Genomic DNA, 12990 nt, shown 5'->3' with positions numbered 1-12990 from the left:
GCAAATGCTGCTGAGCTGCTATAACTCTGTTGGTTTAAGGCGTTTATGGTGGGAATGGAGATATTCATTGGTAGTCATGTCACCAACAGCCCTCCTTTGGTGGTTCCATTTGTATTTGTTTTCCACAGTGAACTTACTGTAGCTAGTTCAAATGCCCACCAATGTGTTTTACCATGCATTATGCATTCCTTTATCTCTGCACTGTAGCTGCTTTATATTCACTGATGTGTAAACTGAGCGCATGAGACGCAGCAGTGTGTCCCTGACTGTTATCATGTTGTGTTTAGTGATTTCCATCCTAGCTTTCATTCTTGCTCCGTGCTGTAACTGCCACATAATTCCACGTTGACCACAGGAGCATTTGGCAATTGTGAAGTATTTTTCTCAGCACTCACAGTTTGCTGTTCTCTTCTCTCATCACCTATTTCCTGTGTGGAAGGAGGCACTTCATGTTTTTTTTGGCACAGGTGGTGTTTTGGCTCAGAACGGAGTGATCTGCTGTGGGTGGGAGCGAGCCAGACTCTCCTCATTTTTACTTCCATCTTCTCATCCCTTTACTTTATATTTTCTCATCCCACTGCTGACCTTCTTTTTTCGCCTCTCTGTCGTTCCGCTGGTCTGCAGCTAACTTACGGCTGCTCTCGTCCAGCACAACCTACGATTTTTATGACTTATTAGACACTTGCTGTAAATTAGTTTAAGTCTTTAGAGTTTAACACCTCACAACCACATGTAGAGCTCCACAGCCACACATTTGGTCTGCCATATTTTTTATGAGCATTATAACCAAGCAAGTGCACGCAACACAGTAGCTCTGAGAGAAATGTGTTTCTGTTGCAAGATGGAGCAAGAGAAATATGTCGACTGCGATCAGGGCATCCACGTGGAAGCCAAGCGGGAGCTGCTCACTAGAAAGCCTGGAGATTGGCTGCTGTCCAATCACAGGAAGGCTTTGGTTTATTACGTCTTTCCCCCCCACATGATGTCCTCTCAGCTGGTTTCCTTATTGGCGACTGTGGTCTCTCTGCGACTGACCCGGTGTCCCTGAGTGTACGGTAGCTCCGCCTCCACGGGACCAGTTTTGGCTGCTTCACCACCTGTTTGCACAGCGAGTTACTTTTACTGCCAGTTTGAGTGAATTTATGGACTGCTGATGTTAACTGTTGTATTTTTACTGTACCCACATTTCTTGTAATGTATAACCGCCGAGGGGACAGAGCAAGCCGGGGTCCCAGGGATAATTCAGAGGCCAAATTGATGCCTTCTGGAAACTTAACAAGATCCCTGGTTAGTTAGTTATTGTACAGTAGTTACTAATGTGAGTTTATAGAGTTCATTTAGCAAGTGCAGCTGGGTTTACTTTTGAAAATATAGCATTTTATCCCAAATTAGCTTTTTATATGACCAAGTATATGACTATGTGGTTGGGGGGGCGGCTGTGGCTAGGGGTGGGGGGGGTCATTACTTGCCAGACGATTGGTGGTTTGATCGCCTGCTTGCCAAAATATCCTTTAGCAAGATACTACACCCCCCTGATTGCCCCCTGAATGCTGTGCTTGCTGTGTATGATAAAAGAAGTACGGCATTTAGTGCTGTATGAATGTATGTGTGAATGGGTGACTGTGGATGTAAATAAAGTGAATTGACTGTTTACACATCAAGTAAACCTTTTAAAGAACTATTTTATTTAACACTTTGATGCTTCAGCGTCTGCACTGTCACTCTGCAACGCTCTCACAATCACAATCTTTTCCCCTCCTCTGTGTGGCAGAGTCTCGGCTGCGATGACTACCTCGGATCAGGGAGGGTGATGGACAGGTGCGGCGTGTGTGGAGGCGACAACTCCTCCTGCAGGCTGGTCTCTGGAGTCTTTAAACACAGTCTTACCAAGGTCGGCTACCACAAGATAGTGGAGATCCCAGAGGGCGCCACCAAGATCAACGTCACAGAGATGGTGAAGAGCCGGAACTACCTAGGTGGGGAAAAAGTGGAGTTTCACAACATAGACCTAAATTAACCAAATAGAACAGTGGTCCTCAGTCTTCTCGCTCAAGATTAGTTTGCTTTCTTTTCTTCTCGCTACTGTTTTACATCTGGTTTACATCAGGCAGTTGGGAGGAGCATCTTGAATGTTGTTGAGAGTTCAATAAAAACCTATAGTCCAGAAGGCTGAATGCCAGAGATATATGAAGAGTTTGTAATCACACTGGAATTAACCGGGATCCAAGTTTCCAAGTTTCCAAGTTTTCTGTTCTGCTCTGGTAAATCTTGGTTAAATTTATATTTCACATTAAATATATTTTACATTTGAGGCTTCGCAGCATTGGCTGAACTCCTTGTGTTGAGCCAGGTTTACAGTTTCATCAGCTACAGCTAAAAAAATGGAAAAAAACAGAAAACTCCACTGTATATAACATTATCTTACAGACTAAATGTATGTAAAAGAAATTATTAAATGACCCATTTAATAATTAAATCTCCCCCGGTGCGTCATTTTCAAAGTCACGAACACACAGATAACTGAGGCGCTCTCTCGCTGTCTTGCCAAATTAGCGCATTGATCTGGGTGTCACATTTCCATCACTGCCGATCAGAGCCGATAAAAACCCTCCACTGTGGGAGTGAGGCATGTCCCTCTGAGTCAAACCCACTGTACAGATGATTAGTGTCTTTACAGAAGTGCTAAAGTGGACCACTGTGTGTTATGTAATGAGAACCATTGCCTCGCTGAGCAGTAGGTCCGGATGCAGGCATTGATTTTTCCCTCAAACAGCACGGAAAGTGCATGGACAAGCTTTCGGTAGAGGATCTTACCCATTGATCCTCACCTTCCTTTTTAATTAAGGTGCTCTGTAAAACAAACCAGGAACACAAGGAGGATGGATTCAGTGGCTACGTCTCAAATCCCAACTCACCTGGATGCCAAGTTCGCTCTGCTCTCCCTCCTCCTGTTTAAAACATGCACCTTCTGCAACATTCACTCACTGTCTCTCTCTCTCTCACACACACACACACACACACACACACACACACACACACACACACACACACACACACACACACACACACACACACACACACACACACACACACACACACACACACACACACACACACACACATACTGGACTGTTAGCATGGCTTTGGATGATACTTGTAGAGCAACAAATCATGCATGAACAAAGCCTCCATTCACTGTCACAATGTTAGTGAAACACAAACATCCTTGATGATAAACAAACAGACATCATCTTAGATTGCTGTTTTTTCATTGATGATCTGGGAACAAAATTGCAGGTTTGCAACATGAATTCTGAATTTGCTTTATAGGTTTAAAAAATATTACCGCAGACAAGGGCAGAAATCTCACAGGAGCCACCTACTGCATCCTCACCACGTCCATGATTTCCCCTCAATAGGCCTCTGTTCTGCACTGTACAAAGTGCTTTTAGTTGTCCAAACACTCTTTTACAAGCCTGTCTAATGTTACATTTCTAATGCCTTTCTAATGGCCTCTGGTCCATAATCCATGAAATCAGTGGAAAACATTTTGGGGGGTTTTGTTTCAGGATTTGCATGAAAGACTTGCCAGCACAAACAGATTTTCACGTTTATAAAAGGCATCGCTTTGAAAGAGCACGAGAGAGCGTTTATTCAGTTAGCTATAATTACTTTTCTTTGGGTGGAGAAAGTCGGTGTAAGACCTTTTTGTTTTTGTTTTTACTACACTTCTCATTATGTCTGAATGGTTTTACATTAAACGATAATTATGTGGAAGAGGCTGTGGCGGTACTTTCCTCCTCAGGGCTGTCAGTGGTGATTGTGTGGTTGTTCTCTCCGTCTCCTGCAGCTCTCCGAAGCCGATCGGGACGATCCATCATCAACGGAAACTGGGCTATTGACCGACCAGGGAAATATGAAGGAGGGGGGACCATGTTCACCTACCGGCGACCCAATGAAATCAGGAGCACGGCCGGGGAGTCCTTCCTCGCTGAAGGGCCCACCAATGAGATCCTGGACGTTTATGTGAGTGGCGAATCAGTTTGGACTTATTGTAGTGACTCGATCCTTTCATTCATACTAAAACTCACATGTTTGGCCAGGAAAAATACGACCTTTAGAGCAGGTATCACATTTTGTGTGAGAAAATATTTGAAGGTCAAAGGTATTATTTTAGGATTGTTGACTGAGTCTCCTCTACTCTCTGTCAGATGATTTTCCAGCAGCCGAACCCTGGTGTTCATTATGAGTACATTATCCCCTCAGAGGAAACTGTCGGCCCTCAGCAACCAAACCACAGACCTGAAGGTAAACGAGAACCACTCTCTGCCCCCACACTGTTTATTACTCTAGCTTTTTTTCTCATTACATTTTATAAACACAGTGATTAATCAAGACAATAATAAGTAACCCTAAACTTACCCTACCCAGGTAATAAAGAAGTGCTCTGAAATGCATTGAAATGGACTTGTTACTTAGTATGTTTACTAAGGAAATAAATATATGCTAAACAATGCTTTTAAGAAATATACTAAAACATAAGCAAATGTTTGCAAAATTCTAATTTATTTACTGAAATAATGTTTTTTCTAAGTTTCCTTTGTGTACCGACGTGATTCATAATTCAACTTTTATTGTGTTAAAAACACATGTATGCCAATAATGCTTAAATGTGTACTGCAACACATTTTAAACATTTATGTGAGGAACATGTGCCAGTTTTAAAGCACTTTTTTAACATTTTTATATATTTATTTTACTAAAGCAACTATATCACTCACACTTAAATGCAATGAAGCAGTAATTCATGCATTCTTACAAACTTCTATTGTATAATCAATATAATCGTGGAAGTATAGATTCCCACGAAAGAATACTTTTTCTACTTTATCCATCCTGTTACCATAGTGACTCTGATAATATCTAATTTCCTGTGTTCATGTCTCAGAGAACACTGTGAATGGTCAGGGAGGATACGACCATCACAGCAACACACACCAGGAAAACGTTGATGCAGTGGAAGGAGGGAGGTATCCTACTCGTCTCCCTGACAACCAGGTACCTGTACAGCCACCTAGACGAGAGAGAGACTACAACTGGAAACTGAGTGGTGTTACAGAGTGCAGCTCCTCCTGTGGTAAAGGTAGGGAAACACAACACAACCCAAAGCTTTAGTTTTTTAGTTGCAGACATCCCTAGTTGTTTAAAATTTGAATGAAAATGTCCCAATGTCACGTTATTAACACACTATTATACTAGTATATAATGGGCATATAATATGTATGTACTAAATTAAAAAGTATCAAGAATCAATGCTTACTAAATGGTCAACTCTTTGTCTTTATTTCTGAATTTATTTATTACTATGCTAATTCGCTGTGCTTTTAAACACTGCTAGTCTTCCTGGGGTCCAACATGAACACATTAAATAAAAAATGTTTAAAACCATGTGGAAGTACACACCACAAACAGACAATAATCATTTGAAATTATACAATAATACACCAAGGCAATCACATGAGAGCTGAAATAAGCAGCTGTTCCTTTAGTGACGTCTCGAACTCTATTCTTAATATGTATGATGTTAATTGGTTGTTCTGTCTGTTCCAGAGTCTTCATTGAAATATCTGCTCTGTGTAACTTTTCAGGATTCAGATACTCCGTCTTTCAATGTGTCCACCGGCTGAACCATGGCCAGGTGTCAGATGCTTTGTGTGACAGCAGCAGCAGACCAAGTCCACAGGAAGAGGCCTGCAACCTGCAGCCCTGTCCAGCATTGTGAGAGACCACACTCCTCTGATTTCACACCCATGCACATCACTGAACAAACTTTCTAAAGTTGACCTAGTATAGTTTACAGGCACTACTGCTGATGAGCCCTTTTTGAAAACTGAAAATGATCCCAAGTTAGAAAATCATTATTCAACATCATCTCAGCTGCGACTGTGAAATGGTAGAATTAAATTATTTAATTCAAATTAAAAATGATTTACAGTTCATTTTAACATCACTAGCTTCGAATGATGGTACTCGAAACAAATTATCCCTAAAATTCTTGTATTTAATTGAAGAAATAAAAGATTTACAGATGGAACAAAAGCAGCTTCTCAACATGTCATGCTCGAGAATAGAGAATCAGAACACATCTCCAAATGAAAAAAAACATGAAAAACAGCTAATAGCAGGCTCCTGTGATTTCCTCCTGAGCAGCTGGGATATTGGGGAGTGGTCTGAGTGCAGCAAGACCTGCGGCCTGGGTATGCAGCACCGACAGGTCCTGTGTCGCCAGGTGTACGCCAACCGCACCCTCAACGTCCACACGAGCCGCTGCCATCACCTGGAGCGGCCAGAAACAGCCAGCACCTGCCAGCTGAAGATCTGCAGTGAGTGGCAGATCCGCTCCGAGTGGACGGCCGTGAGTGCAGCAGTCAATCACCAAGTGATTCAGTCATAATGTTACAATGTTATTTCTACAGAAAGCAAAGAGCATCATTCTAATGGCATGAAGCTGTATTTATACAGTGTGTGTCTTTTAATGTTTTATCCCTGACATCAGGGACATAACTTCTGTTTCTGTTAGTTTTGATGATGCTCACATCCTTTTTACTTTGACGCTGTGTCAGCATGTTTTCAAAGGTGATGAAAGAAAACACAATGTTTCCAGCTGTGCTTTCCTCCACACTTCAGCATTAACCACTTGCGCTCTGTCTCTGTAGTGCTCTGTGCCGTGTGGGCTGGGTCAAAGGTCGCGGGAGGTACGCTGTGTCAGCAACGTGGGCGACTTTGTTCCAGATGAGGAGTGCAACATGAATCTGCGGCCGGTCGATGCAGAGAACTGCGACATGGGAACCTGTGCCAAGAGCTGGTTTTACACTGATTGGGGGAATAAGGTGGGTGTTAAAAGTCAGTGTGAGACACAGCAACCTTCATTCATCACTAACAACAGAGGGAGTCATTGTACAGGTCTGTCTTCATGCGTCAAGTAGCTGCTCTCGATAAGCAGATTCTAAAAAGATCTTTTAATAAAGATTTTGACAGCTTGAAGAACCTGGACAAGGCTTCTTTTGTCTGCCCTGATGATGGTAACACATGATGATCCTCTCCTGCTGCCAACAGTTTTTGGGTGTAGCTCTTATCTACGATGACATGACAGCTCTCCTAAATTGAAGCCAAAGCATCTTGATCGCCACCTGGTGGCTGGGGCTGCAGTATAGGTTATGAATCCTGCTTCCTCCATGTTGGTGGATGGGACATGGGCCAAACAAAAAATTCGAAATACAAGTCAAATACATTTTCTTTTGAAGATGGTTTCTGTCTTTTTAGATTTGAAGCATGTGAACCACATAAAAAAATTATAAAAATATAAAATCACTAAACATGTGCCTGAAAGTTAGGCATGACACCCCATTACAATAATAAAAACTAGAATTAGGTCAAATCAGGGAATGTCGTACGTGTTTAAGTTTGGATTTGAAGGAAGCCCTTGATTCAGCCTGCCGTATTTACGCAGGCATGGCGTATGTTTTCAGTTTGAAAGTGGTTATGGCCTATCTAGCCTCAGCCATTGATCACTGAACACCATGAAATGTAAAATTGAATGTCCACTCCACAGTGCTCTGCTGAATGTGGGATGGGTGTACGGACGAGAGGACTCCTCTGCCTGAACAACCAAGTCAGCAGCCTTCCTCTGGAGGGGTGTGGCAGCCATCGCCCCGCCGACTCTCAGGTCTGCAACAACGGCCCCTGTGAGAATCGCATAGAGTGGTTCACAGGCCCCTGGAGCCAGGTATGAAGACGACAGGAAGTCACGCTGGGCTTAACGGAAACTTGTCTGGAGTAACTAAAGACAGGGGGATTTTACAGAGACTTTACATTGACTTTGTCTCTCTTTTGCAATGCTTAATTAAATCCTTATGGTCTTGTTGTATGTGACCCAGTGCTCTGCAGAGTGTGGTGCAGGCAGCCAGCAGAGGTCAGTGGTTTGTCTGATGAGGTCAGATGAAGGATTCAACGTCATGCCCCCGTACGAGTGCTCCTCTCTGGATCGACCCCTCAGTCAGCAGAGCTGCAACCTCAAGGACTGTGGAGCAAAGTGGTACCACACTGACTGGAGTGCTGTGAGTACCACATCAAACTATCTCTCCTTTTAAACAAAGCATGTGGTTCTTACTCTTTACTACTCTGAACAGGGGATTAATGGCCTGGATCGCTCCTGTAGTTTAAAACCTCTGTAGATGATTGAATGCTGTGTTTACTGGTATGTGGTTTTGTACACTTGATGAAAAAAAGAAATAAATGAAATCTGTCATACGTAGGGAACTGATATTTATGACTGTGTGACATGTGGTGCAGTTTGACTGGATTTAAGGAGACTGTTTAAGACCGGCTTGTGCTTCACTGAGTGTCATACTTATTAGCAGGATTACGCAAAACTGAACCGGGCATGATCATGATCCCAGGATTGTTTTCCACTTACTTTAACATTGCGAGATCCTTTTTTTTTCAAAATTTCTGTTTATTTCTTATAAGAATAATTTATGCATCTTGATGAAGGAAAGACAGATTTTCACATGTGTGTTCAATTTGGTGCAGATCCAAATAAAAATCTTGATTCACTGAGTTTTAATGTGGTTTCATGAGGGGACTGTTGGGCCTTGGTGGATGTATGTGCTCTACTGAGACCTAGTTTTGTGCTCTGGTTGCATTTGTTGTGCAAAATAGTCATTTTCATTTTCTTCACAACCTATCGTGAAAAGTATCACTTTTTTAAAGAAAAGGATAAACATTGGTCCCTCTTATCTGAATGCCAGAGTTTAAAGCTTCCTGAATGTGTTCATATTTCATATTTCTCCATGAAATCAAATAAGTGTCAACAACAATAATAATCAACAACAATCACATTTAATAAATAATAATGAACGCTGCTCATCTGCCTCAGCAGTACCATTGATCCGATTTAATTAACAGCTACTAAACAGCCAACAACTGTTTCTACACTGTTAGCGGTGCCCTGAAGTACATTCCCACATCAAACCAGTGACAAGAGCAAAAAATTTAATATTCTAATCTGTCATGTGAAAAGAAAAAAATTTATTTATAGGATCCGATAACTCAGTGAGGAGCTAATTTGAGAAAATAAGGTTTCAGTGCCTTTTAAATGTTTGGATATCGACATTAATCATGTTTGCACAATAGCAGCAGTTTTAGCACTGGACTAAATTCAGGTTGGAGTTTTTATTAACCATCACCAACTCCTGTTCTTCCAGTGTTCAAAAACATGCGAGGGAGGTTACCGTGTGCGGGAGGTGCGCTGCCTGTCTGACGACATGCTCTCCAGTGAGGGCTGCGATGAGCTGCAGAGACCAGTGGAGAAGGAGGACTGCAACCCAGAGCCCTGCATACCCAGCATAGGTCAGTCATCTGCTAGCATGTTAGCTGGAATATTACTCACCGGGATGAATGCATTCCTATTGTATTGTATCATCATTTGAAAGATTACTGTTGCCAGCTGAGAATCTCCAGGAATAAGTGTGTGTTCTATCTATCTCGCCCCGTAAACCCTGAACTGAAGTTGTACCTCGAGCAAACCTCAAACTGTGTCCAACAGTAGAAGCCCTTTCAGCACTGGGGAGCTATGAATGTTCAGCACTCTCCCATCCCATGTTTCCATGTGTTTTCTTTGAATGAGCATCATACAGTATTTGCTTCTCTTTGTTTCAGATGAGAACTGCAAGGACAAATACTTCAACTGCAACGTGGTGGTCCAGGCTCGCCTCTGCGTGTACGATTACTACAAGACGACGTGCTGCGTTTCGTGCTCACGTGTGGCCCACAGACAGATGATTCACCGGGGCCGCAGCTAGCCCTGTCTTTTTCTACCAGGGTCCCTCAGCTCCATGTTGGGGGCAGACTCTAAACACGCCGCAGGCGATCTGGTCCGGTGCTATCCCGGGGAGTGGACCGGCCGGACCTTGCCTAAAATGGACATTTGTTTTCTTTTGCCAAGTATGGAAAGTGAAGAAGGAACATTTCTGCTGGCTCTCTTGGAGACAGCTGCTTGGAGAAAGGCAGAGCTAAGAATAGTGGAGGGCAGGGATCCTGTCAGTGGATTAACCGAGCCCTGATGGGGTGAGAGAGATCAGTACCAAACTGAGAAACTGACAAAAATGTATTTATGGATTATAACAACTTTCTTTTTTTTGTTTCATGGGAAGCAGTTTGCAGCCGACTGAAGTGGATTACCTATGAAGAGGAGAGCATGTGTAAAAAGTTTAACATGGACTATGTATAGACTGTTTATGCTCTTTACTCCATAATGCTCAGATTTATGGCACAACATCATATGAAGTTGGTCCAGTTTCACCTATAATCAACTATTTAACTTTGTTGACCAAAGATATGTAATATCTTACTGTGCATCCATGGTGCTGATCCTCTACACAGAATGGATCCACAAGGGAAAATATCAGTTTGAATTCTTTGTGGCCCAGACGACATGTCTTTCTGATACCTTGAGCAATCTGCAGACCACTCCCTGCACAGCCCTGAGGTGCTGCAGCCTTTGTAATATGTTTGTATATATGTATGTATGTATGGTGAAGTGAATCAGACAGTCCTTACAGCAGCTGAAGAGAGAAAACGCCCTCTTTATTTATTTGTGTGGCTCCCTGGGGAGGACACTGGTTTATCGGCCACCAGTGATTCCCTTCTTGGCTGTGGGGATAAAAACCTTTGTTGTGTTCCTCCACCAATCACAGCCCCTGAACTGAATGTAGGCATTCCACAGCCTGTTTGATGGTAGAAGCAGATGGTCAGAAATCCTAATGTATTTCCTGGAGCGGTAAAAACAAACTTTACTTATTATATATATATAATTTTTCTTTTTGTTCCTGCGGGATATGATCATCCCACCATCACCAATCATAACTACATAGAATTATCCATAGAAAATATGATTAATATTTGATTGCACAGATAAATCATGGCAGTATTTTACAGCTGGTATTGCAGGTTATATATGAGGTTTACATTCATAGTAAATTGTTTCTTATGGAACAATATTCTGACCGAGCTCCTCTTTCCACAGTTCCACACTAAACCAGCACACAGTACCTCTCGAGGGTTCAGCCTTTGTTGTATTCTAGCTGTTATCATTTCCCTCCAAGCATCAACTTACCTCCGATCCATAAGTACTGTATGTATCTATGTTTAAGTTAAACAATCAAGAAGAGTGGAACTAAAATAACAAAAATCGTTCACTATTCAACACACGACTGGAACAAATAAAACATCAGAATTTGCCTTTTTTTATTTTATTTCAAGTGTTAAGCAGTTGATGTATTGTTCTTGAAATTCTTTTAAATAAACAGTTTTACTAATTATTTGTTAACTCAACCGCAGTTTGTCCTTGTGTGACTCAGTTTGAAGTCCCAGTGGTTGAGGAGGAGGTGATGTATTTGATTGAAGTCATCCACCTAGAGGACAAAGGCAGTATTGCAGCAAACACATGCACAGCAGAGGTTGCACTTCCTGTAATGATGATATATTATATTTCATTTGCGTCATCTATTGAGGAAGTGTCTTTCTTTCTGGTTAACAGAATCAAATATAATCCGAGGGAAACATCTGACTGGGCAAAGGTTTGTGGGAATGAAGGAGACTATAGTGCACGCAGTGTTTATTCTCATCCTTACTGGATTTATGAATAATTTACAATTCTGCAATGACTTGGTGTAAAAGCTGTTAAGAAAAATCCAACAAACGCCATAAAGATCATCAGTATTAATGCAGTTTGATCTGTGATCCAAATGGATAAATAAACTTTAAAATAATTAAAATTCAAATAGGCTCACAGTGTAAATTAAAAGGACGCTTCATATTGTACTATATGTCATAAAGAACAAACACCAGAGCAAAGAGCAACACTTACATTACTATTAATTGACAAATAACATGCAGAAACAAGATTCTTTCTGTTTAATTAAATTATATTCAGAATTAAATTAATTAGTTACAATCAATATAAATGAGATTCAAATTACTTTAATGCAAATTTGTATCATTTAAACACACCCACTCATTCTGTCAAAGGGAGCTTCACTGCTCTCTGGATTCTGTCCAATATGCATACAAATATTTTTTAAAAAGCAAAATTACGTCACAAGAGTTTCCAAACTCCAACGCGGTGAATTAAATGAGTTCATCTGGAAACTGAAAATCTAGTCTGGCCTCAAACTGTCACAATCACCTAATATAATAACAAGAACTTAATTGTATTTGTTGTATTCAGAGGAACCTAAGGTGCTGTCCTACCCACAGGATTCCACTAATGAATGATAGGAGCTCAATGCAGTGAAAAGAGCAATATACCAGTGTTACTCCCCATCTATAGAGAAGCAGACAGGGAGTAATTGAGAGCCAGAGACAACAAGCACCCGTCTGCGCCGCAGAGTAAATGTCACTCTAGTGAGCTGGCAGCATGGCATTTCTGGAATAACTGCCATGAATAAAATGATTGAATATTTTTTCCTCCATGAATGCCATGAAAACATCCTGTATTTCATTATAATGAGAAACATTCTCGAACACAATGACTTTGTGTCTCAAAATAACGATTGAGATAATTAATGTGATTTAAGCTTTCAGGACGTTTGGGAATAAAAAGGTTCCTGTCAATGGTTCCATAACTGTCAGGCTCCCAAATTCCACTGGAAGAAAAACGATCAGCTGTGAATTATTATAGTCAGCAGGAAGCAGGATGTCTGCATATACCAGATTATTACAGGAGAGAAACAAAACAAATCTTTAATGTGTTCTTTGTTCAAATTCAGTCACCATCTCGAACTCAGCTGGAAGGTGGAGATTAACAGAAAAATGATTTAGTTATAAGTTATTTTATTTTATCATTACCAGTATTTAAGGGGAATTCATGTGTTTTAATAAAGCTTCCAGGGGATCCTAACCCCCAGGTGGCATTGTCCAATCTCTACT

The 12990-nt window shown here is 41.4% G+C and overlaps 1 protein-coding gene across 3 annotated transcripts in view; it reads left to right on the top strand.

Moving 5' to 3' along the window:
* LOC117759146 (thrombospondin type-1 domain-containing protein 4-like) overlaps positions 1–11379 on the top strand; it is a 46178-nt gene extending 34799 nt beyond the window's left edge. For all 3 annotated transcript variants that reach the window (XM_034581085.1, XM_034581086.1, XM_034581087.1), the window contains 11 exons: positions 1772–1976; positions 3851–4026; positions 4212–4308; positions 4949–5143; positions 5649–5778; positions 6211–6415; positions 6717–6890; positions 7613–7786; positions 7938–8117; positions 9267–9411; positions 9721–11379. In XM_034581085.1, the coding sequence (XP_034436976.1) occupies positions 1772–1976; positions 3851–4026; positions 4212–4308; positions 4949–5143; positions 5649–5778; positions 6211–6415; positions 6717–6890; positions 7613–7786; positions 7938–8117; positions 9267–9411; positions 9721–9863 (1824 nt within the window). In that variant the 3' untranslated portion in view covers positions 9864–11379. The remainder of the gene's footprint in view (positions 1–1771; positions 1977–3850; positions 4027–4211; positions 4309–4948; positions 5144–5648; positions 5779–6210; positions 6416–6716; positions 6891–7612; positions 7787–7937; positions 8118–9266; positions 9412–9720) is intronic.
* Positions 11380–12990: the final 1611 nt, after the last annotated feature.

The sequence above is a fragment of the Hippoglossus hippoglossus genome, chromosome 3, assembly GCF_009819705.1.
Source record: "Hippoglossus hippoglossus isolate fHipHip1 chromosome 3, fHipHip1.pri, whole genome shotgun sequence".
NCBI classification, from domain to species: Eukaryota; Metazoa; Chordata; class Actinopteri; order Pleuronectiformes; family Pleuronectidae; genus Hippoglossus; species Hippoglossus hippoglossus.
The sequence above is the reverse complement of the archived record's forward strand: the minus strand, read 5'-3'. Positions and strand labels throughout refer to the sequence as shown.